Source organism: Natrix helvetica, assembly GCF_964273705.1.
Source record: "Natrix helvetica genome assembly, chromosome: 1".
Lineage (NCBI taxonomy): Eukaryota > Metazoa > Chordata > Lepidosauria > Squamata > Natricidae > Natrix > Natrix helvetica.
In genome coordinates, this window is record NC_138548.1 from 131,361,427 (window position 1) to 131,388,102 (window position 26,676).

The 26,676-nt window shown below is 38.0% G+C and overlaps 1 protein-coding gene across 1 annotated transcript in view; it reads right to left on the reverse strand.

The window, feature by feature from the left end:
- The window catches only part of CNTNAP5 (contactin associated protein family member 5), a 407,927-nt gene that overhangs the window by 167,433 nt on the left and 213,818 nt on the right, over positions 1 to 26,676 (reverse strand). Inside the window, exon 10 of the mRNA XM_081943815.1 lies at positions 15,368 to 15,539. Within this exon, the coding sequence (XP_081799941.1) occupies positions 15,368 to 15,539 (172 nt within the window). The remainder of the gene's footprint in view (positions 1 to 15,367; positions 15,540 to 26,676) is intronic.

A 26,676-nucleotide genomic window follows, 5' to 3' on the forward strand; every position in this document is an offset into this window, starting at 1 on the left:
ATACGACAAATTTCACTGGTTCCAGTGTAGTGTGTAATATGTATATACCATGAAAAAAGATCATACACCAGAGTAATATACACGTTGCACAGAATATGACGTACATATGGAAATGTATGACTAGTTTCTTTTCTAACTACTTGTATAAGGATTATTTTTTATATTATCCATGTTGTCTTGTATTCTTGTATGGACTACACCAATAGAGGATAAACCAATTTCATTGTATACATGATGTAAAATGACAATAAAGGCTTGAACTTGAAAACTTTATATCATCATTTTTCCCTGTTTCCCGTAAAATATCTATAAAAGTTTCCAATCATTGTTAAATTGTCTTGTCTCTAATTAAAATGATTCATTCATTCATTCATTCATTCATTCATTCATTCATTCATTCATTCATTCATTCTGTCATGATTATGTAGTGTATATTGGAGGTATGACTAAATATGGGAGGAAGGTCACTACTCCCTCTTTCTGTCCTTCGGCTTATCCCAAAGACCATGCAGGCAGAAAACCATATTTTTATTTTTACTGTTGCCTTTTTTTATATTTGTGTTGTAATTGTACTGATAAATAAATAAAGGGAGACTAGGATAGATCTATTTCGAGCTAATTAGCTAATCCCAGTAAGGGTATGGCTAGCTGATGAGAGCTAATTAGCTCGAAATAGATCTATCCTAGTCTCCCTTTATTTATTTATCAGTACAATTACAACACACACACACACACACACACACACACACACACACACACACACACACACACACACACACACACACACATACATACATACATATATATATATATATATATATATATATATATATATATATATATATATTCCAGCTGCTTATTCATGAATCCCGAAAGAGTCTCTGGTTTCAAAAGAAATGATTGTATATGGATACCTTTAATATCTTTTGTATATTTTATATGTAATTGAGTCCAAAAATGTGTGGCCTTAATACACATCCACCAAGCATGATCAAATACCCTTCTTGTTGGTGCCCTTTCCTGATTCCTAGGGCTGAGAAAGAATGACTGACCCAAGGTCACTCAGCTGGCTTTGTGCCTAAGGTGAGACTAGAACTCACCATCTACCAGTTTCTAGGTCACAGCACTTTAAACATTACATCAAACTGGTCCATCCCACCTTATACCTAATCATAAATTAATTTGTATTGACTCCAAATCCTGCAGAGTTAAGTGGCCTGGTATTTCCATTAGCTTCAGAAAAGCCTCTTTAAAAGGAATAATTTGAAACCATATGCTAATAGGTTCCTTCCTCAGTGGCATGGTTGTAAAATAGAATAGGTACAGCAAACTCAAAAACAATATAATTTTCTTAAACTGAGAGTAAAAAGAGAAAACCTTGAATAACACAATTTAGGTTTGAATCCTATTCCAGACACACAAGCCACATATATGTCCAGAATTAATATATTCCTGATATAATACAATCTTACCTACTAAATTGTGTGTGTGTGTGTGTGTGTGTGTGTGTGCATGTTTTCATAGATTTTCACGGGTACAGGTATGCATGTCTTGACGTATTTGGGTCTTTTCCCATGTAAGATTGAGAATATATTGGCGAAGTTTCGACGAGGTCCCACTCACCATCTTCAGGCTGGTGCCTTCGGCTTTGTGCTCGTGTGAGCAAAGCATAATCAGAGCTGCTGTCTTTCTATAAATATTGGTGTGTGTGTGTGGAGTGCTGGCTTTGTTGCTGTAAGCGGGTTGGTTGGCTGTGTTGTTACATCTTGATTAGTTGATGGAGTTGATGTAGGCAGATTAGTCAGCTGTTTCATAACATCCTGTGTGGCTGAGGTACTAGCTATGTGCCCATTAGTCTTTTGTGTTGTAACAACCTGGATAATGGGCTGTGTGATGACATCCTGAGCTCTAGTGTAGTGATATCCTGAGTCCTGTGCTGCAACATCCTAGGAGGTTGGTTGCGTTGTAACATACTGAGCCTTTGCGTTGTAACCTCCTGAGTTCTGTGATGTAATGTCCTGAGCAGATGGCTGTGATGTGACAAAGGCTCAGGATGCTACAACACAGCCAACCCTCCAGGAGGTTGCAGGACAGGACTCAGGATATCACTACAATAGAGCTCAGGATATCATCACACAGCCCATTACCCAGGTCATTACAATGCAAAAGACTAATGGGCACACAGCTATTATCTCAGCCACACAGGATGTTAGGAAACAGATGACTAATCTGCATACAACTCCATCAACTAATCAAGATGTAACAACACAGCCAACCAACCTGCTTACAGCAACAAAGCAAGTACTCCACACCTCTCCAGCAATATTTATAGAAAGACGGCAGCTCTGATCATTCTTTGCTCGCACAAGCATGAAGCCGAAGGCACCAGCCTGAGGATGGACAGTAGGACGTCATTGAAATGTCACCATGATACTCTCAATCTTACACGGGAAAAGATCTGAATACGCCATGACCTGCATATATGTGTATGTGTGTGTGTGTGTAAGAGAGAGAGTGTGCGCGCGCACGCATGTGTATACATACATACATACCATATTTTTCAGACTATAAGACTCACCAGAGTATAAGACACACCATGATTTTGAAGAGGTAAATTACATTGGACAAACAAATAGGAGAATAAATGCACGCATCGCAGAACACAAGAACGCAGTCAGAAAAAAAGAAAAAAACCTTCCTCCCTTTTCCAGCACCTTAAAGCAACAGGACATGAAATTGATTTTGAAGGAACCAAATTTTTACCACAGGTAAAATCAGCAAAATTCTCCACAAACACAATATCAAGACAGCCTTCGGCACTGACCAAAAAATAGCCAACATTTTAAGAAACCCCAAAGACAAGATCCAGCTAGAAAACCAAGGAGTCTATGAAATACCATGTAAAATCTCCCCTGCCACATACATTGGACAAACTAATAGGAGAATAAATGCACACAACGCAGAACATAAGAACGCAGTCAGAAAAAAAGAAAAAAATCTTCCTCCCTTTTCCAGCACCTTAAAGCAACAGGACATGAAATTGATTTTGAAGGAACCAAATTAATCTCCAAAACAGAACACTTCAACAAGAGAATAATTATGAAAGCCATCAAAATAGAGAAACACCCCCACAACATGAATAAATGTGACGATACCTCCCACCTACCAGACATCTGGAAACCAGCCCTAGTCAACAAACGAACCCCACCCACCACCCAGGTGGTTACAACATGAAAGAAAACACCAGCCTGAAGATAGCGAGTGGGACAATCTCAATCTTACACGGGAAAAGACCTGAATACAACAAGACCAGCATACCTACACCCGTGAAAATCTACAAATATATATTATAACATTGCCAAGACAATCTTAATCTTACATGGGAAAAGAACCGAATACAACAAGACCAGCATATCTATATATCTATATATCTGTCTCTGTGTGTGTGTGTGTGTGTGTGTGTGTGTGTGTGTGTATATGTATGTATGTATGTATGTATGTATGTATGTATGTATGTATGTATGTATATGCTGGACTTGCTGTATATGCAACATGCACAATATTTTTGGACAAAGTTAGAGCTTTAATTCATTATAGCATCCAGTAATTATGAAATCATGCAACAACAGCCAAAGAAAACATTTTTGTGAAAAGAAATATATATATAGATGATAGATAGATAGATAGATAGATAGATAGATAGATAGATATAGATATAGATATAGATGATATAGATATAGATATAGATGATATAGATATAGATAGATAGATAGATAGATAGATAGATAGATAGATAGATAGATAGATAGATAGATAGATACATAGATACATAGATACATAGATACATAGATAGATGGAGATAGATAGATATAGATATAGATATATATTTCTTATATATACTAGATATAGAGATAGATAGATAGATAGATAGATAGATAGATAGATAGATAGATAGATAGATAGATAGATAGATAGATAGATAGATAGCCATCCCCAAGGACTGTTTGGGGATTGTTTTAAGAGATCTGTCAAAATCCATCTGCAGCATGGATGGTAGCATTAAATGAGCTCCACTGGCATCATTACATCTCTAGCCCAAACTATGCACAAAAGATGCATATAAACGAAATGCCCAGCCAATCTGTGTGGAACTAAGTTGATTGGGTCTTGATAGGACGTGGATAAGAATTTAGTAGAAAATCCCAGTGCTGTATTCAAAACTGGGAAACCAATTAGATATCATAGAAGAAAGCAATGGCAAAGCCATCTACGTGTTGTTTCCAAGAAATGTGCCAGATTTGTCAAATATCAGGTGTTTAGTTTTATTTGAGGGAAACTTTCCTTTTTTTTTTTTTGAAGACAACTTTTTTCCTGACAATCCGGATTCAGCAAACTTCCTTTTCCCAATTGCCCACGCATACAATTAAACCAAACACAATCTTTTTTTTTACCCAGCCTTTTTAAATTGTCTCATTTCCTCCGATCCCTCTAGTTCTAGTTACCATATATTACTGCCACATCTTTTGACATAAATAGAAATTTGACCAGAATGTGTTTACATTAGGCCAATATGGAACGTCCACCTCACACCCATTTCCAACATTGTCTTTTTGCCAAGCCAGCTACAGTCTTTGTAATATGTTTAACCAAATCTCTAAAATATGTGCAGTCTTCATTGCAAGCAACAGATAAATAGGCATTTCCCATATTATATACTATTTATTAAAGTCATGAAGAAAAAATAATTGCTCGTGGTGGACAAGTCCCCTAGGTCTCCATCTATTATATAACCTTATAATAATGCTAACAGAATGTGTGTCCTCACAACTACACTAAAGTATTATTTGTTTTATCCTTGCAATTACTGTGTATTTTGTCTTTTCCTTAAGAACTGAAAAATGCATAGGCGGGAGTGGATTTGTCTCCTTCCATTTTCTCCTTCCAAATATCTAGTAGGCTGAGGGATGGTAACTGTTTGAAGTATCCGTGAGCTCCAGTAGGGGAAGAGAAGAGAATTGATCCTGGATCATACAAGCTCTAGTCCTTTACCATATCCGCACTATATTGATTCTCCCTAATTGCTTAACTTTTGTTTAATTTGTTAGAAAAAAATTATAATGGAGTCCTTCCATGTGATTTTTTTTTGAACATTTGTGCTTACTTTGTTTTTTGTTTAAAACAGCGAAACTGTTTAAAACTGCCAAACGGCTTAGGAGTTTTCTAGGACAAACTACCATTAACTTAAATGCAACTCCCTGCTTTAGAATTCTTCTGATGGTTATAATTTAATTGTCATTAGGATTGTAATACACTTCATATTATAAATTAATTATCAACAATAACCTCACAATTATTCGACTAATTACTTCATAATTGAATGTTCATACTCTTGTGCACATTAGAAGACAAATCCAAGCTCTGCTGAATTGCGGTCATGACTCATAATGAGTTTGGTTTGTGCTATCAATATTGTGCTCAGAGAGCTACCTTCTTAGCTTGCTCCAAAAATATAAGATGCTGGACTCCAAGTAAAATGGAAAGGAGGTGATCCCTAACAAGCACTGCCTATTTAGGCTTTAGTGAAAAGAATGCATGAAAACAAAGACAGAGATGGGGAAGTGAATGGGTCTGCTTTCTTCATCTTGAAAACCTTGTACTGAGTTAGATGGCCTGAAGAAGATTTTTAATTACAGATAGTCCTCAACTTACAATAGCTCATTTAGTGACCATTCGGAGTTACAACAGCCCTGAAAAAAAGTGACTTATGATGGCTTTTCACACTTAGGACCATCGCAGCATCCCCACCGTCATGGGATCAAAATTCAGATTCTTGGCAATGGACTCATATTTAGGATGGTTACAATGTTCCAGGGTCACGTGAGCATCTTTTGCGACCTTCTGACAAGCAAAGTCAACGACGAAGCCAGATTTATTTAAACAATTGTGTTTCACATTTAACAAACATGATCCAGTTAACAACTGCAGTGATTCCCTTAACAACTATGGCAAGCAAGGTCATAAAAGAGGGATAAAAGTCACTTAATTGCCTTGGTTAACAACAGAAATTCTGTGCTCAATTGGGGTTGTAAGTTGAGGCCACTTGTACGTACAGTGACCTTCTCTTGTGGAATTTGGTCTTTCACAGAATTAGACATTCTAAACAGCCAGAAATCTCCTGGATGGCTGAATGTATATTTATTTATTTATTACATTTACATGCCGCCCATCTCATAATCAATCTAATATTTCTTTGAAAGAGAAAACACATAAAAAACATTTTTTCCATCAAGTAAAATGAAAACGATCCTAATATATTTATTCATAAAACTTTGTTAAAGTGTTTAGATTTTCATCCCCCAGAAAAAAAAAAAAACTACACAAAAAAAGAACAGAGTATCTCACTGCCATTTTCGACAGTGCTACTTTATGGCTGAGGGCCTCAATATAATTGCCTCTGACTCAAATTACTTCCACCTTAGATTTTGAATATATATATAGGAATTAGCTGCTGCATCATCACCTCAGAGGCACAGAAGCATGGGCTATGCCCAAGGGCAGCTTAAAGAGACAAATATAGCTGTCGTTTAAGAGTCCTAGATTCTTAAATTAGTTACCAGTTAATCATGGGAAGCTCTCTAGGTGCTCTGAATGTGTCACACAACATATTCCTGCCTTGGTAACCTTCTGGCAGGAGAGAACAAGAAAGAAAAAAAGAGAAGTCTGCAAAGAATCCATGTCTTTCCTGTCCCTAAGATTATTACAACTAGTGGCTTCTGTCACCATTCTTTCTCCCAGCTTGTTTTACCTTGATTGCCTAATTTAAAATAATAAACCCTTGCCAGGATAATTGTCACAGAAGGAGATCTCAGCTCTCTGACAGTTAGCAGTGCCTGTTTCTCCTATCAAGTGCACCCTAGGAATAATCAGAGAGAGAGAAAAAACAATAATCTAGGGCATAAGCAAAATCTGCTTTCAGTAATAATAGCAATATAACAGGAGATAGTCAGCAATATAATAAGTTAAGTAAACAAAAAGAACTATTGTACAATACAAAAAAAACTTTTCTAAGGATTCTTCTTCTGCGCCTAATATATTTACTGCCCCACTGTTGTCATTATTGCTGCCGCTGCTGAGGAGAGTGTCTATTGAGATAACAGTAGGCATATCAGGGACCTGGTGGCTCAGTGGCTAAGATGCTGAGCTTGTCAATCAGAAAGGTCGACAATTCGGTGGTTCGAATCCCTAGTGCCACATACCGTTACTTGTCCCAGCTCCTGCCAACCTAGCAGTTCGAAAGCATGTAAACATGCAAGTAGACAAATAGGGACCACCTTTGGCAGGAAGGTAACAGTGTTCCGTGAGCCTTCAGCATTTAGTCATATCAGCCACCACATGACCACGGAGACATATTTGGACAGTGCTGACTTTGAAACAGATGTCTACCACCCCCTAGAGTTGGGAACGACTAGAACATATGTGCAAAGGGAACCTTTACCTTTAGGCATGATTATCTTGTATGCCAGTGTTTATTTTGTTGCAATTTAAATTGTGTAATCTTCACCTAATGTCAGTTTTGATGACAGGAATTCTCTAGCATCCCAGATCAAGCTAAATCCAAGTGTGCTAGATAGTTCCTTTAAAGCCTGACATTCAGACTAATCAGCTATCAATAGGCACATAGAGATAAATGACATCTATGTATTATTGAAAGAAACAATCAAAAAGCAAAAAAAAAAAAAAAAAGGAAACCAAAAGACCCAAACACTTCCTTGTCAGCAATCAACACCCAGAACAGCAGAGATTAACAGCAGGATTAACACTAGAACAACAATCAAGCAACAAACAATATACCAATCAAGGGATTACCAATTCAGACAAACAGTAAACAACAGCCTAATCAAGGAACTCACAAATACTCCATCCAACACTGACAGGGCAAGCCACTTGCATATAAACAGAGAGAAACCCCGCTTCTTTCTAGCATTGTTACTTAGTTTGGGTAATGAAATGTCCCAAAGAAAACAACCAAGCTCACAGAATAAAAAGTCTCCAGAGTTCAACCCTGGACTACAAATATTCTCTTCTATTAGAGGGACACTCTATTTACATTTGATTAAACTAGGTGAAAGAAATTTTTCACCAAACACTCTTCCCCACTTCAAAATTATTGGGTAGCAAAACCACTCACAGCTCATTTTTCGGTCTTTATTCTAGACTTTTATTCTTGATAGTAAGCTGTAATGGTTAAGGTACTGGACTATGATAGGGGAGTCCCTTAATCCAGTCCATAGAAGTCAAGTCCCTGAGTTCAGGCATAGAAATTCACTAAATGGCTTTGAGCAAATAACTGTAAATCAACCCATGTACAGCAAAGGGCTTTTGTTGTAAAGATAAAAATTGGAGGAGGAAGTTCTATTTACACTGTGTTGAACTTCACAAAAAAGGATGACACATACATCTAATAAATTAATAAGTAATGTCTCCGGTAACTGGACCTGGAAATGTCTACCACAACTTGACCATCAATGGTTATAAGACTTTGTTTAGCTCCTTGCATTTCACTGGAGGCCAATTCATGCACATAGGTTGCTCAAGAAAAACACTGGTGTTGAAACTCCTTTCAGGATTTCCATGAAACTGAAGTGGGGCCATCATAAAAGTCCCATGATCATGGTCCTAACCATGACCCATAATTAGGCACCATTGTTTGGCTACCATCATTTGTAGGGTGGGAAAGAGCAGGGTGAATGCAGAATAGACACTGCAGTTCTCTAAGTGAATAATGTAACCACCAATAAGGAAGGATGACAAGGAAGTATCCTCAGACAGCTTTTCTTAGCTGACTGCACATTAATTATTTCAGGGCACAGACAATTATTAAATATTTGCTTCCTAAATCCAAGCAAAGGGATTTGATTTTGATATAAAATAAATGCAATTGAAACACATGGGGCATAATTAGAGAGGAAAGTCTCTCATTTCTATGGTCATTTAAAGAAAAGGCATTAATAATCTGAACTACACTCTACAAATTAAATATGGAAGAAGAGCTGAAATGTGCAAGAATCACACTCTTTTTTCTATGTTTTTTCCCTGATTTTTTTTCTTTCTTAGCTTTCATTAGGATCTAATTTCCCTCTGGTCTATTTTCTGTAACACATCACAGAAGCCAATAGAATGAGTATGTGAAAGAATAGTTAAGAGAGGGGGGGAAATGTTAAGTCTGAAATTATACTTCAGAACAAACAAGAGGAAGGCAGGTAGCAAGGAGGTCCTTCTGTTACAGAAGGGGCTGTTGGAGAGTTAAAAATGTGAAGTTAGGAAGCAAAAAGGCAATTGATGAGAAGATACGATTCATGTATAGCAGGGGTATCAAACTCAAGGCCCGGGAGACGGATCTGGCCCATGGGGTACTTATATCTGGCACATGAGGCCACCCTGAAAACAATGAATGACCAGCCTATGGTGCTTCTGCCAGCAAAAATGGGCTCCCAAGTTCTGTTTTTGGCTGACCCAACCTCCTGCAACCCTCTGCCAGCAAAAATGGAGATTGTGAGGGCTGCACTCAGAACCATGCCCACCCCAGCCCCCAGAGGTCAAACACAACTCTGATGTGGCCCTCAATGAAATCGAGTTTGACACCCCTGCTCTATGGACACTGGCCTGGAGATGATGTTTTAACAGAATGCATGCCTAAACTCTTAATCCTGTGTTTCCCCATACATGTAGATTACTCTGAAATCTTTATGTAGTGAGAGCAAAGTTATGCAACCCAATTGGGTGAACATTTTTGCAAGTTTCCATGTTGCCTTGTAAATTCTAAATAATCTTCTCTCTTGTTATTGATTGTTAGCCATCCAGAGTCATATTTAGGTGAGATGGGTAGCATATAAATTAAACAAACAAATATATAAATAAATAAAATAAATCTTGGATTCCAACCATAGAAAATAATTGCAATTTTATCAATTCCCCATACCACAGTTACATGCCTTCTGTCTCCCCCCCACGATAGACCTTGGTATTTTACAGAAAAGTTTCTACAGAAAGTGGTAACATTTTATGTTATGGTGCATGTACATTGACCACTTCCAGAAGACAGGGTAAATCCATGGGACAACATAATCCCAAAGGCCAACATTCAGGATTCAGGGACTGAACTGGATCAAAATCTGTTCCAATTAAAATCCCATAAATAGTTTTTGCAGAGGGGAAAAGCCTGATAATTTTTGGATTTGATCATTAGAAAAAAACAAAATGAGGAAAGAAGTTTGATGTAACCTTGGAGAGAGAGAGAGTAAAATCTAAATGTAGTTATAACTGCTCTTAAGAAGATCAGAAGCCTCTTTTGTTTTGTACTTGATTTTTTATTTGCCCTTCTTTTTATCTGTTTTATTTCCTTTTCACTTTTCTATTCCTTTTCTCTGTTTTTCTGCTTTTAACTTAAGATTTGTATTGTTTTTTACACTGTGAAGGAAAAAAAAACCATTTCTTTAATAAAAATTATACATGAAAATAATAAATAAGTGAACAAAGAAATAAATCTGGCATGTGAGATAAAGATTCAGTGATCAAGAGAAGTGGCCCACTAGGGAGACCAAGACAGGAAGGAATTTGGATGGTGGGGATACATTTGATCAAGTTTCTCAGAATATTTATTTAACCGCAAAGAGCTAGAGTAATGGAGGAGGACAGAACAGGGCTGTTCTACTCTCCTTAATACAACCCGAGTAAGTACTTTTTGTTCTTTTATTCTCCAGAAATTATCCAGTGACCCATAGCAGGCTTCCCAAAGAAGGGAAAGAACCCTGTAAGTGAGTGTGTAGAACCCGATCTAAGTGTTAAATAAAGAAACAGTGGCAGTCACCTTCCCTTGTAGGAGTCAGTCCCTTTTATTTCTCTCAGTCTCCTGTTCTTAGAAAAGAACCCCTCTCAACATGCCTTTCTTACTTAGTCTTCAGAGCCCAATCTGAACTTGAAAGAGGGAGTTAATCAACAGCGGCTGCCTTCTCTGCAGGAGGTGACTATTGTACTGCTGTTTCTCCCTTTCTTTAGAAAACACCTAGAAAAACCAGAAATAATATATGCTGAGTGGGAGTGCATGGAGAGCTCCCCACCACCGCCACCACCTGCAAGCTAAGGAAGCTATCTCCGTCACTCCCTGCAAGAAAAACAACAGCAACTGTTTCTACCCTTCCTATCACAAACATAACCAGACCTGTTGCTTAAAACAGCTTTCTTAAACCACAGACCATGAAAGCTTTTAATGACAAGATAGTGATCCATTTAAAGGGAAAATCCCAGAGTTTTAATGTAACTAATATAAATAGACCTGAGCTGTAAAAGCAACCACTTCTACTTTTCTTTTCACAAACATAACCAGAGCTTTAAAGAAAAATTACTCCCTTTGAATAATTTAAACAATATAGCCAAAAGTCAAACAGAGGTAGATCCAAGCATTTTGTATTGACTCATCAGTACCTACATTACAATAACACGGTTAAAAACTAGCCTCAAATATAAGATCTATCAAGAGCATTAATTAAGCCTATAACGTATGCAGGAAAGCAACCAATGGCAAGCCTTATGCCCATGGGAGGCGTAGATTGACATAAAGCCATTTCTGCAAGCACAAGGCGGGCTTCAAATGCCTCAGCAAAAGGCAGGAAACAAGAGTTCCGGTGGCACAGTAGAATTTTGATCCACCTGGTGACCCATAGATAGTGTCTTGCAATGGCCGAAGAAGGCATTTTATGGCCATGATTTGCTGCTGTTGTTGGATTTCTCAAGGCTGTTTGGCCCCATTTAGGAAGATGCTCCTTTAACTAGAGCTGTTGCTTAAAATAGCTTTCTTAAACCATAATCCCTGAAAGCTTTCAATGACAAGACAGTGATCCCATTACGACTCAAATCTATTTATTGGCTATAAAAGAACCTCAGTTTCTGGGATTCACTTTCAATGCTACTTCAGTTTTTAATGCTACTGAAATGATGAAGATGGATTATATTTCATCATGGTACTGAAATCTGAACCACCTATTTTTTTTAATGTGCAATCCCATAATCTTTACATTTTGATAATAAAAATGCAAGGTAATAAAAAAAAAAAAGCTTCTCTAAGACATTGTCCCACCCCACACACTAAGACAATTTTGTTCCTATGTTTACTTGATGCAAACCGCTCCAAACTTGATTACAAAAAATACGACTTTAGCAACAGAGTGCTCAATGCCTGGAATGCACTACCTGACTCTGTGGTTTCTTCCCCAAACTCCCCAAACTTTAACCTTAGACTGTCTGCAGTCGACCTCACCACATTCCTAAGAGGTCTGTAAGAGGCGTGCATACGTGCACCAACATTCCTACCTTCCCTGTCCTAATATTCCCTTTTATTCATATCCATTTCATGCATTCAAAATCATGTTTATACTTATATATGTTATCTAATACATGCTTGATGAAATAAATAAATAATTTATATGGGAATTGTAACCAGGTCTATAATCTCGGCCAAAATTAGTTGTGTGTGGGTGTGTTTAAAGCACAATGACTATATACGTATACTTTTTGTTCTATTTTTTTTTAAAAAGGAGGGAGATATATGTTAAAATTAAATGTGCAAATTGAAAATGAATTATAAATACCATCAACATAAAATGGAGCTTGCTCAGAAGCTGAAATACACCAAGTAAATGATGAAGAGTGCGAAGTAGAGGAGAGAGGTAAGGGAAGAAGAGAGGGATAGGAGAGAGCACAGGGGGGAAAGAGGATGAGAGAAAGGAGAAGTGGAAAGGGGAGAGAGGAGAAGGAGAGAGGAAGGGGAAGGAGAGAAGAGAAGGATGACAGAGGGAAGAAAGGAGGTAGGGAGGGGGAGGAGAGAGGGAGAAGAAAGTGATGGATAAGGTACAAATATGGTGTATGGAGAGCAGAAGAGCCAATAATTGTTTTTGGGAGTTGATGGTAAGGTGAATTGATGTAAACATTTAATAATACAATATGATGTTGGCTATGTAATAGTACACATGTGATTATATGTTATGAAAATGAAAAAAAAACTTTATACTTATAAAAATAAATAAATAAAATAAAATAAATAAAATAGAGTTAGTAACAGCAGTAATTGTCAAAGTCTCAATTGAACCGTAAAAAATTCTAAGATTTTCTACTCTAAATACCAGCCTCTAAATACTAGCTTTTCTCAAAATACAAATAGTCCTCAATTTACAATAGTTCATTTAGTGATCATTTGAAGTTACAGTGGCACTGACGTATGGCCATTTTTAACATGACCATTGCAGTATATCCATGCCAATCCCAAAATATAGTTCAGTGCAGCCTATTGAAGTATCAAAGAGCCCAACACATCACTCACATCTCCAACTGTATTTACTGTATATATGGAAGTGAAGAAGCCACACTACATACCTTATCCAGCAAACTTAGCAACAGCAGAAAAAAAACCTTTTGGATCTATAGAGCATTTGGAAGGGTGTGAAGGACTTTGGAGTGATCTGTTTCATTCCATTGTTTTGAAACAGAAACCTGGTTCAGTTTACACAACTGCTCTCACTGAGATGGTTTAATGGAGGAATCGTTTAGTCAAAGTACTATTGACACTTTCAGAGATAGATAGTTGATAGATAGATAGATAGTTGATAGATAGATAATTGATAGATAGACAGACAGACAGACAGACAATAGACAGGCAGATAGACAGACAGATGGTAGACAGACATAATAAATAGCTGATAGGTAGATAGAGATGATAGACTATTGACACTTTTAGTGATGATAGATAGATAGATAGATAGATAGATAGATAGATAGATAGATAGATAGATAGATAGATAGATAGGCAGGCAGGCAGGCAGGCAGGCAGGCAGGCAGGCAGGCAGGCAGGCAGGCAGGCAGGCAGGCAGGCAGGCAGGCAGGCAGGCAGGCAGGCAGGCAGGCAGGCAGGCAGGCAGGCAGGCAGGCAGGCAGGCAGGCAGGCAGGCAGGCCAACCAAAATGACATGTTGGCTTTAAGAGATTTGTATTAGTATGATTATCTTTGTTCATGAAGATGATGAACATTTTATCAAAGTGTAACAGCAATGTTGCCCATGCTCCTCTACCAGGATAGGTTGAAGTACTTCAAAAGCAGGATTCCCTGAAGCATGCACTGAAGATGACCAACTTTAAAGTCTTTCAGGAATAGTAAGGACATTTCACACTGGGTGCAAAAAACAGTTCTGCAAACAGTGCTGAAAAGGTTTTTGCTGGAAAGACCTTTAGTTTATGCAACTAAAAGTGTCACAGTAGTAGCTTTTGTGCATATTTCTTTTAAGCAGGAGGCTATTCCCAAACTAATGGCGCCTGGACAAGTGAACCATGGAGCATGAAGTCCAGGAAGAAGAAGAAAAAGCTACAGTAAGCATCCCTAATGCTTTGTTTGGGGATCATCGTTCTAGGAAGGTATTAAAACACTGGGGCACAATGAGTTGCCTTTTTAATTTCAAAGAATGGAAATAGAGTCTGTACTGTAAGTTCCAGATGAATTCTTAGGAACAAAGTTCATGATGGAATCTAATACTTTACATTCTCTAGGATGCTAGTTTCTCATTTCATTTTTTTTAAATTAAAATGTATTTTTAAATCCAACCTGGTGATTGTACACAATAACAGAAGCTTCACATATACATTAATTTCTCAAAAACAGAGCAAACCAGTAAATAAGTGCTAGCCAAAATTCTAGACTAATTGCTATATATCAGTATCTCTGCCATTTATGAACTAAAAGTAAATAACTGAGTTACCTAAAACTTATCTGCCTTATATACACAAAGGCAGTTCTTCTTTGTTACTAACAACAATGCTAGGACAGTGAATTAAGACTGAATCCTTGGCTTTTGTGTTTCAGCCAGGTCCTCAGGATGATTTCTAAAATAATTTTATTTCTAGCAAGATCAATATTACTTTATTTTGCTTCTATTCAAAAAAAAAATGCCAGTGTTCACTACATCATTTTGGAACCCAGAATTTAGTTAAATAAAACAAGTTGAGAAGAAGGCATATTTAGATCATTCAAACAATGGCTCTGCTGTGTCAAACGTGCTTTGGGTATATAATTTAATTCTTGCACAAATCTACAGCATGGTTTAATTTGCAAATTCCATCTTTCACAAAATGCCAGAAAGAGAGAGAGCGAGAGAGAGCACACATTTCACACAATTTATCGTTGCTTTGAAGTGATGTTTTGCGGTAACTCTGTTAAGCCTAATATTAATAATGATCGCATATTAAAATTCCCAGTTCTAGCAAAACTGCACTTATAAACCACTTAGCTGAAAGAAAACAACAAGACAAAGGAAAAGGAGAATAATTACCTGTCTTTGATGCCACAGATATCAATGCGTAAATCACTGTAATTCCCCAGGGAGCCTTGCTGAACTAAAGTGAGGTCCTTGGGCTGGTTATCAATAAAGATGAGTCTCATGCAACCTTGAAAAGCCATAATGGGTTTTAAACATTTTGAATCGGTAAAATTGTCAGGGCACCCTGTGAGACAAAGAAGGTAGAAAGCAGTGAGATGAAGAATACTTAAATGATAATTTATTTGCTTGGGGATTCATAGAAAGAAAGTCTAATTGTTTTTTGTGTTTTCATTGCTTGCTCAGCGTGAGCATTTAAGTTTCAAATTCTATAAAAATAAATTGAAACATCCTCCAAAGAAAATAGGCAATAATGGGGAAAGAAAACAGATATTGAGGCAAGTTTGAACTTTATTCTTTTTTAACATTAAAAAAAGTATGGGCTGGAACTAAAAGTATGGTTTTCGTTATCTTCAGAGGGATTCCATGGATTGGAGCTGCCTGACATAACCTACTTAAGATATCTGTTCACAAATTAAAAGGTTGTATTATATCAAGGCAAAGCATTCAGCCTTTTACCCAAACATATGACCTACTGGAGACTGTACGTTTTTAGGATCTTATGCAGAGAAATCCCTTCCTTGACTTTTTATTTCCTATTAGGCTACATAGATTAAGTTTATGTATTTTCTGATAATAAAATAAGTCTTCACCAATAAGCTGCTGAAATGCATAGAAATGATATGCACACATTATTAAGAGAGCTTCTTAAGGAGAGCTTGGGTCTATTTTATTTATTTTTATTTTATATATCATTCTGCCTTTCGTTTTTCCTTTTTTTAAAATAAATAACCAGGCGTGGGCTGCTGGGGGTTTGCAGGTGTTAGGGAGAACCCCTAGATAAGATTCTGTGCAGTTCGGAGAACCCCCAAATCCCACTCCTGGCTGGCCCCGCCCACCCCTCCCCTCTCAGGAGTCCCACACATCCCATTTTGGATGCAGGTAAATGCAGGGTGCACATGGAGGCTCAGGGAAGGCGAAAAACATACTTACTGGAAGTTTGGAAAGGCTGGAAATGGGCCTGTTTATGGCCTCCAAAGGGCCTTTGAAGCCTGGGGAGGCCATTTTCGCACTCCCGAGGCTTGAGGAAAGCCTTCAGAACCCGGAGAGGGCAAAAACACACAAACACACACCTGCCATGGTGCAGGAGGCTCACTAGGCCATGGCCACCCTATTTTTGTCCTCCTCCTATTTTCCCCAAAACAACCCTGTGGGGTGTCTTGGGTTGAGAGAGAATCCTGAACATTGATCTTAAGATCCCGTTTGTTTATTAAAGTTATCAAAAATCCCCATTAAAATACTCTCTTGCTCATTTTACTTTCTCTACTATTATAGAAACAGCATAAGCACAGCAATTATCACGCTATAATTAGTTTTACTATATAATGAGAATAGATGTGCTGATTATCAACAAAAATAAAACTTGATTAATAGACATGAAAAGGCTCAATTTACTGTTGGGCACTATTATAAGAATGGAAGAAAACCAGCCTTTAAAGTCTGATGCAGTTTCTGCTATTGGAGGAGCTGTTTTGTACTCATACCAGGAACTTTTGGGGATCATGGCAGCTTATTGCGTCCTTTTTTTTTCTTGTCCCCTGATCATCTCCTTTATCCTATTTCATTTATTTGTCTTTTATCTCTCCAGTCTTTACTTTATCAATTTCTTCCTGGAGTACATAATCCACTCCAACCTTGCACCTTCTACAATCGTTTGTTTCAGTATCTGTGGATGGCACATAGTTGGGGAAAGCTGTCACTTCCAATTGAATATCAGTCTTGTAAGCCATATAGGAACTTGTTAATTTAGATTCTATCTCTTCTCTTTCCAATTCCTCTTGCCCCCGCCACCCACACCACTGTAGCCACTCATTACTGTTGATGAAACAGCCTAACTTGACAACCTATTTTCACAATGGCCCACCTAGGGGTTCAGACTGACTCCACAGCACAATGTTAGCAACTGCCAATGACATATTATCATTATTCTAAAAGTACAAATAAGGATGTAAAATTTCTGTATTTTATTTAACGTCAAATATATACGTTTAATTGTGTGTGTGTGTGTGTGTGTGTGTGTGTGTGTGTGTGTGTGTGTATGTGTATGTGAGATGGGTTCCGGATCCCATTCCAATCGCACATGTGTGCAACTCGCACATGCATCTTAGTGCCTCTGTGAGCCTCCGCGAGGCTCCAGATGCTCAGTGGAGTGTAGCACAGGCAATGTACGTGGCGTGCATGGAAGCGGAGAAGACTTAAAAGACGTAAGGAGCTCGGGTGGGTGGATGGGCCCTCTGGAGCACCGGAGCAGAAGGTATTTGGTACTCCGGGCAGAATCCAGTATGCCAGTACCAGGGCTTACTGCCTGCAACCCATAGGACAAACGAACAGCAGAATAAACGCACGCATCACAGAACATAAGAACGCAGTAAGAAAAAAAGAAAAAACTTCCTCCCTTTTCCAGCATCTTAAAGCTACAGGACATGAAATTAATTTTGAAGGAACCAGGTTAATCTCCAAAACAGAACACTTCGACAAGAGATAATTATGGAAGTTATCGAAATGCCCTGGATGGTAAATGGGACTTGTTTGTTGACTAGGGCTAGTTTCCAGATGTCTGGTAGGCAGGAGGTATCGTCACATTTATTAATGTTGTGGGGGTGTTTCTCTATTTTGATAGCTTCCATAATTATTCTCTTGTTTTTATTCTCCTGTTCGCTCGTCCTATGTATGTTGCAGGGCAGATTTTGCATGGTATTTCACAGACTCCTTGGTTTTCTAGCTGGATTTTGTCCTTGGGGTTTCTTAAGATGTTGGCCGCATTACAAGAGAATAATTATGGAAGCTATCGAAATAGAGAAACACCCCCACAACATGAATAAACATGATGATACCTCCCACCTACCAGACATCTGGAAACCAGCCCTAGTCAACAAGCAAGCCATACCCACCACCCAGACCATTACAACACGAAACAACAACGAACACACAGCTAGCACCAATCAGCAGCAATCTACCAATCATGATACAGCCACACAACCAATCATTCCCCTTACTGAAACAAAGCCCCCACTCCACACACACACACCACCATGATTTATAGAAAGACGGCAGCTCCAACCACGCTTTAAGCCCAAACCCCAGCCTGAAGATGGTGAGTGAGACCTCACCGAAACGTTGCCAAGACAATCTCAATCTTACATGGGAAAAGACCCAAATACAACAAGACCAGCATACCTACACCTGTGAAAATCTATGAAAACAAATATCTTACCTCTATGGAGAGGAAACCTTCCTGCTCACCAGATCCTACAAGAAACTTGAAGTCTGAAGAGCCACTATCTTATGTGACCTCACATTCCTACGCAAGTGCCGAGTCAAAAGACTGATCCCCACATGCTTCCAACTAAAATTTCATTCTAAAACCTCAGCCACTGAAACATCCTGAAAAGAACTGAATTAGCCCTAATCAGAAATGAACTCCACAGGAAATGATTCCTACTAGACCAAACTAACTGGGACCTACTCACTCTTCACCTCAAACTCAGCAACAAAATCCACCCAGCACTCTGGGACAAATCCAAACAACTAGCCCTCTGGAGAGCCGAAACAAAAACCTCCTAAAAGACAGACAAACACACCAACAAACTCCACAGATTAGAAAAGCAGCAGAAGCCCAACCCCCCTCCACAACAACTCATGAAACAAACAGTACACAACATATCAAACAGAACCCTCACCACAGCTGAAACCAATGTCCTTTCCAGAGAATTCAACTTTACAGTTGCCCCTAAACGCATCCCCACTGAAGACATCATATGCGGAGGTGAAGCTACACTCACCAAAATCAACCCAGATGAACCCAATAAAATCAGACTTGCAGTCACCAATGTCCTCTGCTCCAGCAATCCACCCAGAAGCAACTAACAGCAACAAGAAGAAATAGCACTCACCAACCTGAGGAAAGACAACAACATAATCATTCTCCCAGCAGACAAAGGTAATGCCACAGTGGTGATGAACACGTGTGACTACCAAGCCAAACTATCCAACCTACTCGAAGACCCCACTTACAAACCTCTAAACACAGATCCCACCACCTACCTGGAAAAAAACCACCAAATCCAAAATAAAAGCCTCTCCCATCACTGAAGAGATCCAGCAAAGAATCATCCTCAGAGAAAAATCATCCAGATGCCCCAAGCTCTATGGCCTCCCCAAGATACACAAAGAAGGAATACCACTCAGACCCATAGTCAGCTCTATAGGCTCACCTCTATAGAATCTTGCCAAATTCCTCGACAAACAACTCCAACACTATAGAGAATCCATCACCTCACACATACAAAACTCACTCCACTTCATAAAAACAATAAAGAAACAAAACCTACAACCCAGCGACCTACTCGTGAGCTTCGATGTCATATCCCACTTCACCCAAGTGCCTATAAAAGAAGCCTTGACAACTATCCAGAACAAACACAACCCCCCTAAACACATCCTGGACCTGACCAACCATTGCCTAACGAACACATACTTCATCCATAATGGACAAAGATACAGATAGAAGGAGCACCCATGGGATCGCCCCCCCCCTCTCGCGCGTTATCACACTTATACATGGAACATTTTGAAACTAACACCTTAGATAAATCTGAACACAAACCCAAACTCTGGCTTAGATATGTTGATGACACTTTCATAATTTGGCCACATGGGAAAGAAAAACTGGACAATTTCCTCACACATCTCAACAGTCTACACCCCAAAATACAATTCACTACGGAAATAGAAGCAAACAACCAACTTCCCTTTCTGGACATCCTAATGTACTAAAAACCCAACGGCTCCCTAGGACACACCATCTACCAAAAACAACAACAACACACCAACCACTACTTAAATGCACAATCCCATCACCACCCCGCACAGATCAACTCTGTAGCCAAGACCCTCATCTCCAGAACCAAATGCCTAGCTGAAAAAGACCACCTGAAAACTGCATTACACACTCTCACAAACATATTAATCTCTAATGGATTCCAAAGAAAAACAATTACCAACCTAATCCAAAGGGAGACTCCCAAAAAAAATCGAGACCCAGAACAGGACAACGGCATTGCCCTCCTCCCTTACATCAAAGGCACCACAGATAAAATCAGCAAAATTCTCCGCAAACACCATATCAAGACAGCCTTCAACACTGACCAAAAAATAGCCAACATCTTAAGAAACCCCAGAGATAAAATCCAACTAGAAAACCAAGGAGTGTACGAAATACCATGCAAAATCCGCCCTTCAACATACATAGGACAAACGAACAGGGGAATAAATGCACGCATCGCAGAACACAAGAACGCAGTAAGGAAAAAAAAACTTCCTCCCTTTTCCAGCACCTTAAAGCAACAGGACATGAAATTAATTTTGAAGGAACCAGGTTAATCTCCAAAACTGAACACTTTAACAAGAGAATTATTATGGAAGCTATCGAAATAGAGAAACACGTCCAGAACATGAATAAATGTGATGATACCTCCCACCTACCAGGCATCTGGAAACCAGCCCTAATCAACAAACGAGCGCCACCCACCAGCCAGGCTGTTACAACATGAAACAACAACGAACACACAGCCAGCACCAATTAGCACCAATCTACCAATCATGATACAGCCACACAACCAATCATTCCACTTCCTGAAACAAAGCCCCCACTCCACACACACACACCAAGATTTATAGAAAGACGGCAGCTCCAACCACGCTTTAAGCCAAAAACATCGCCGAAACGTTGCGAAGGCAATCTCAATCTTACATGGGAAAAGACAGCAAGTCCAGCATATACATACATACATACATACATACATACATACATACATACATACATACATACAACCCTTTGGGGAGAGGGAGCGGTTTATAAATGTAATAAATAATAATAATAATAATAATAATAATAATAATAATAATAATAATAATATATATATATATATATATATATATATATATATATATATATATATATATATATATATATATATATATATATATATATGCACACACACACACACACACACACATACATACATATATATCCATCTTTCCAAGGAGACTCTGTGTTGTACACAACAATCGATAAAAACAAAGATATAAAAATAGAAAATATGATTCCATAGTAATAAGTATGATAAAACCCAAATATCAACATAAATTTGTGGGATGTACCAAAGAAAAACATAACAAAGAAATAGAAAAGGCAAAGAGCTTAACATCACAGGTTGGGAAATGGGGAAATGGGGACTGATATAGCTTACCTAATAAATGAAATAAATTCTACCAGTGAAGACAGCAGCAACAGAAGACTAACAACCATATCTGCAAGTTACAATGCAATAGTGTTTCCTGAGAATATATTAAAATGCCTCTTCCTTATTTTGCAACTAGTGACTAAATTTAGCTGTATACCTATCTGCTAGTCTACTATAGGTCTAGTATATTCTAAAAAACCATCTATTTTTGATATAACCTAAAGTTGCTGTAAAGCCTGGGAGACATAATATAAGACTCGGTGAGCTCAACTAAGTGGTCACAGAACAAGCAGAACCCCTTTCTCCCATGGTGCTCAGCTAGCAATCTCTTAAGATTATGCCAGAGCAACAATAAAGAAACAATTACTACAATTCTAGTGTCAACTTCATGACCAGTTTGGCTTTAGAAATCCCATGTAATCTTTTTTAACCAGGATGGTGTTTGAATTACACTTAGCTTTATGACATCTTTTGAAGCTATATCAGTATCTGGAGTAAACCTATCATTATGCTTAGATAGATAGAGACACATAGAGGGAAAATGAAAATGTCATCCAATAGCATTGTGCACCCTGGATATAATCAGGGAGCATAGAGTAAACTCTTTGAAATATCAGCAGTGCAAAGATCAGACTGAAATGAATTCTATAATACTACTGCACCCTGAGAGCAGGTTCTAAAAGAAATAACTTCACATATATAAGCAATCCTCTGAGCAAATAGTGCTAAACAGTGCCAAACTTTTTTCTGTCCTTTTTACTATACTACCAAAAATGAGGTTAAAGGGATAGCTGTAGAATAAATTTTACAAAATAAAAAAATTAAAAACCCAACAAAACTCAGCACTTGCAAAGGCTATGGTCAATGTTAAATGCTTATTGAGAATTTGAAGTAATCTGTTTTCAAAGCCATAATTCCAAACCTTAAAGACTCCACAGAAATCCACAGCTGATTATTGCATTTGAGAATAGAACAGGGTTTTGAATCTGCAAACATATTTTACGGGTCTAAACGGAGCCAAATGCAAAATGTTTGTGAATCATTTACATTATGATATCACTATTACCATCTTTCCTGATTATAATCATATGAACTTCATTTTGAGCCAGCAGTATGCAGCAGCTGCCAAAAAAGCCAACACGGTTCTAGGCTGCATAAACAAAGGGATAGAATCAAGATCACCTGAAATGTTAATACCACTTTATGATGCCTTGGTAAGGCCACACTTGGAATACTGCCACAAAGAAGTGGGAGTCAAGCTATTCTCCAAAGTACCTGAGGGTAGGACAGGAAGCAATGGGTGGAAACTAATCAAGGAGAGGGGCAACCTAGAACTAACGAAAAAATTCCTGACAGATAGAACAATTAATCAGTGGAACAACTTGCCTCCAGAAGTTTTAAATGCTGGAACACTGGAAGTTTTTAAGAACTATTAACTATTTGTCTGGAATGCTATAGGGTTTCCTGCTTAAGCAGTGGGTTGGACTAGAAGACTCCCAAGAACCCTTCCAACTCTGTAATTCTATTCTATTCTATTCCATTCCATTCTATTCTATTCTATATCTAAAAAATCTAAAACACAGAGACATTTTAAACTGGAAACCAAGTTGTCTTTCATTACTACAAAGCAAACTTGAATCTGAAGTTGAAATAAAAGCAAAGAATTCCTAATCAATTTCTATATGGCAATGGGAGGAGGAGAGAGAAAGAAAGAAAGAAAGAAAGAAAGAAAGAAAGAAAGAAAGAAAGAAAGAAAGAAAGAAAGAAAGAAAGAAAGAAAGAAAGAAAGAAAGAGTGAATGTGTGTGAGAGAGAGAGCGGGAGGGAGGGAGGGAGACCTACTCACTCTTCTCCAAAATTTAAGAGGGAAGTAAATGGAATAGCTCAATTTTGCCTTTGTATCTTCCAGTGCTGGGGTGACGGGAAATAGGAATATCAAATCATTTCTAAATCATGGGAAGTCACTGAGTGACTCTTGGCTAGTCAGTCTCTTTTGGTTACAAACTACCTGTCAGGCTGTTGATATGGGAATAAAATTAGGAGAAAGTCTGATGGAAATTAACTTATTTTCCCAAATATAAATTAATCCAGTAAATGAAGCCATACTAAAAAGATTGTAACATAGCTCATGGTGTTTGGGGATCAGATATTTACTTCCAAATAAATAACTGTTTACAATCTGCTCTGATAGAGGCTTATATCAGTGTACAAATCTCACACAAATATTGTTAGAGAATAGAAAATGTACCAAAATGTATAGTTCGCTATAAAGTATCCCTTTTCATTTCAATATTCAATAGGATGCTTTGTCTGTTATTTTGCCACTTACTCCTGCTCCTCTGAATGGATATATGGATTAAAGTAAACAAAAACTGGTCCTTTGGTATAACTAAAGTCTACTGGTTTGTTTTTAAACAGTGTCTAAAAGTCAATGATCATGAGTTGAAGAAATGTATGAAAAATAATAAATATGTCTGAATTTATATTGTAGCATCAGTTATTGTAATGTTAGAACGTTCCAAAATTTGAAATCTAAGTACCATTCAAATGCTTCCATATTAGCAACTTTAGATAAAAATACTCATTTGTGATGTGGATCTGGGTGCTTTAATATATTAGCCAAAACATGATAGAAAAGTTAACAGCTAAAATAAAAAGTTTCTTGAACCATGGCATATTTGTTGGATGCTGTCTGTGTTATCAATCTATAAAGCAGCCTGAAGAATAGGTGGTGATGGAAATGAAAAAAAAAATAAGTTTATAGTGCTACAGAGTGCCACTTGAAGGCTCTTCACTGTTCTGCTGCTGCACACTAAAGACTATTAGCAGCTGGATGTAAGGTTCTTCCTTTGTGAAAAATAGTCACTGTGGAATATGTAAGCTGTGTTGATCAGAATGGATGCAAGTGGCAAATAGGAAAGAGGAGTTAACCACTGCTTGTGTCATTGGTCCTATAGTATATACAGGGTAGAGGAAATGGCCTGTACCCCTTATAGGGGGAGAAAAAGCTGCTACACAGACAATGGTCAGATGAAAACAACCTGAATCCAAAGATATAATTTTAGAAAGGATTTCAACTTGACCCTCTCTGGTTTTAATGAAAATAAAGAGAGGGAAGAAGCACATTCAGATCTACAAGATTCTGTTATGTAAACTTGTGATGTAAGTAATATTAGCCTGCTTGGCTTTGGTTTCTTATTCTGGTGTACCTTAAAGGCTGACACCTCCTAGCTCAGACCTCCGCGACTGATATATGTATATCTTAATGCATGCAACATCTGATATACCTATCTTAATGCATGCAAAATCTTTGATTCTCAAGTGGCCATGCTTTGCGGCTGCTAACCAATACAGACAACACATCATTGAATGGTACCTGCTTTTAAAAGCACCGGGTAGATTCATAAAGTCTTTCAGGGGAAAGGGATGATTGGAAAATACCAGTGAAAACCTTATCAGAATCCTTCTGAAAGAAGGAAGACTTAGAGAAAAAAGTTATTTCTTATTGATGTTGTTCAACCTAAGAGTCTTTCAAAGACTGTCCGCATAAAGCTCTTGAAATGAAATTGGCTAAAGAGACACAACCTTACTTTTTCTCAGCCAAGAAAAAGTATTGGCCAGAAATGAAAGTCCTTGGCTAACAAAAAGTGAGGTTATGAGAGATATAGTGATTAACTGTATGTTAATCCCTTCCCTTTCCTCTTTCGCACACATATGCACACCAGCCTATTTTTCTCCCATATTTCTTCAGTTTTATGACTTTATCACATTTATTTCTTCAGATCAAAAGAACTTTCTTGTGCTGATTGGTAGGCATTTGGTGCACATTTCCCCCAGGCATGCATTTTACTTTGTAATTTTGTGTAATGTAAGTTTTTGTAAACAATTTCCCTAACACAATGAATTTTGTACATTATCTTCAAGAATGCATAAATTTTCCCTAAGGTTTCCCCATTTTTTAAAAAATAGCAACCACATTTTAAGCAAAGTTTGACTCGTAATTAAGTTTAATCACACACAATGATACATGATAACTATGTAGGCTTGAAAATACAAAATTAAATATACTTTCATTCAAGCATTAACAACATTGCTCTTGTCATTACAAAACTGATGAAACTTGGAGATCTGCAGGAGAGATGGATCCCCAAAGTTCATTTTAACTATTTCTATTTCATAGGGCGGGGGTTTTGACATATTTTGGATTCTCTTTATATTGCTATTGTTTTTAATGCTTGAAGCCCCCCAATATTTATGTCCTACATGAAATAGGATCTGCACACTTAAAGGATTTCCTCTCTCCTATAGATTTCCTCTCTCCTATAGATTCTAGCCATCCTAGTCACTCCAGATCCCATCAGTTAAAGAGTATAACCTGATGAAACCCAGAAGGTAGGCCTTTTGTGTTGTAGCACAGGCCTTTAAGTATATTCCTTCCCACCAGGAGAGCCATATGGCCCCCAGCTTGCTTACCTATGAATGATCTTTGAAAACTTAATTGTGACTTTAAGCTTAAAAGTAAATGGGTACAGCATTAAGGCTCTGCTGGACTATTTTGGGATGATGAAAAGATCCATGACCTTCTAGAGATAACACTCTAGAGGAGATAATCCCAGTTAGGTTGTAGCCTAGTCTCCGCTCCAGCTGAGATAGATTCAGCAAGGCTCTGGATTCCTGCCTGCACCCACTGAAACTTCTCAGATTCTGAGGTGCATCCATCTAACCCCAAGCCAAAGCAGGTCTTAAGGATCTGAAGATAGAGGACTGAGCTGCACAGACCAGATATATCAGCCAAGAAGCAGACTCTGAGGAATAACATGCATTGGAAGGAGATCAGCATGGGTGATTTATTGATCTTACTCCCCTTGAGAAAAAGCTGAGAACAACCTTTCAAACCTCAGCTCTGTTGTGTTTACCTTATCATGCTGTTATGTCAGGGACACTTGATTCCACTTCACTG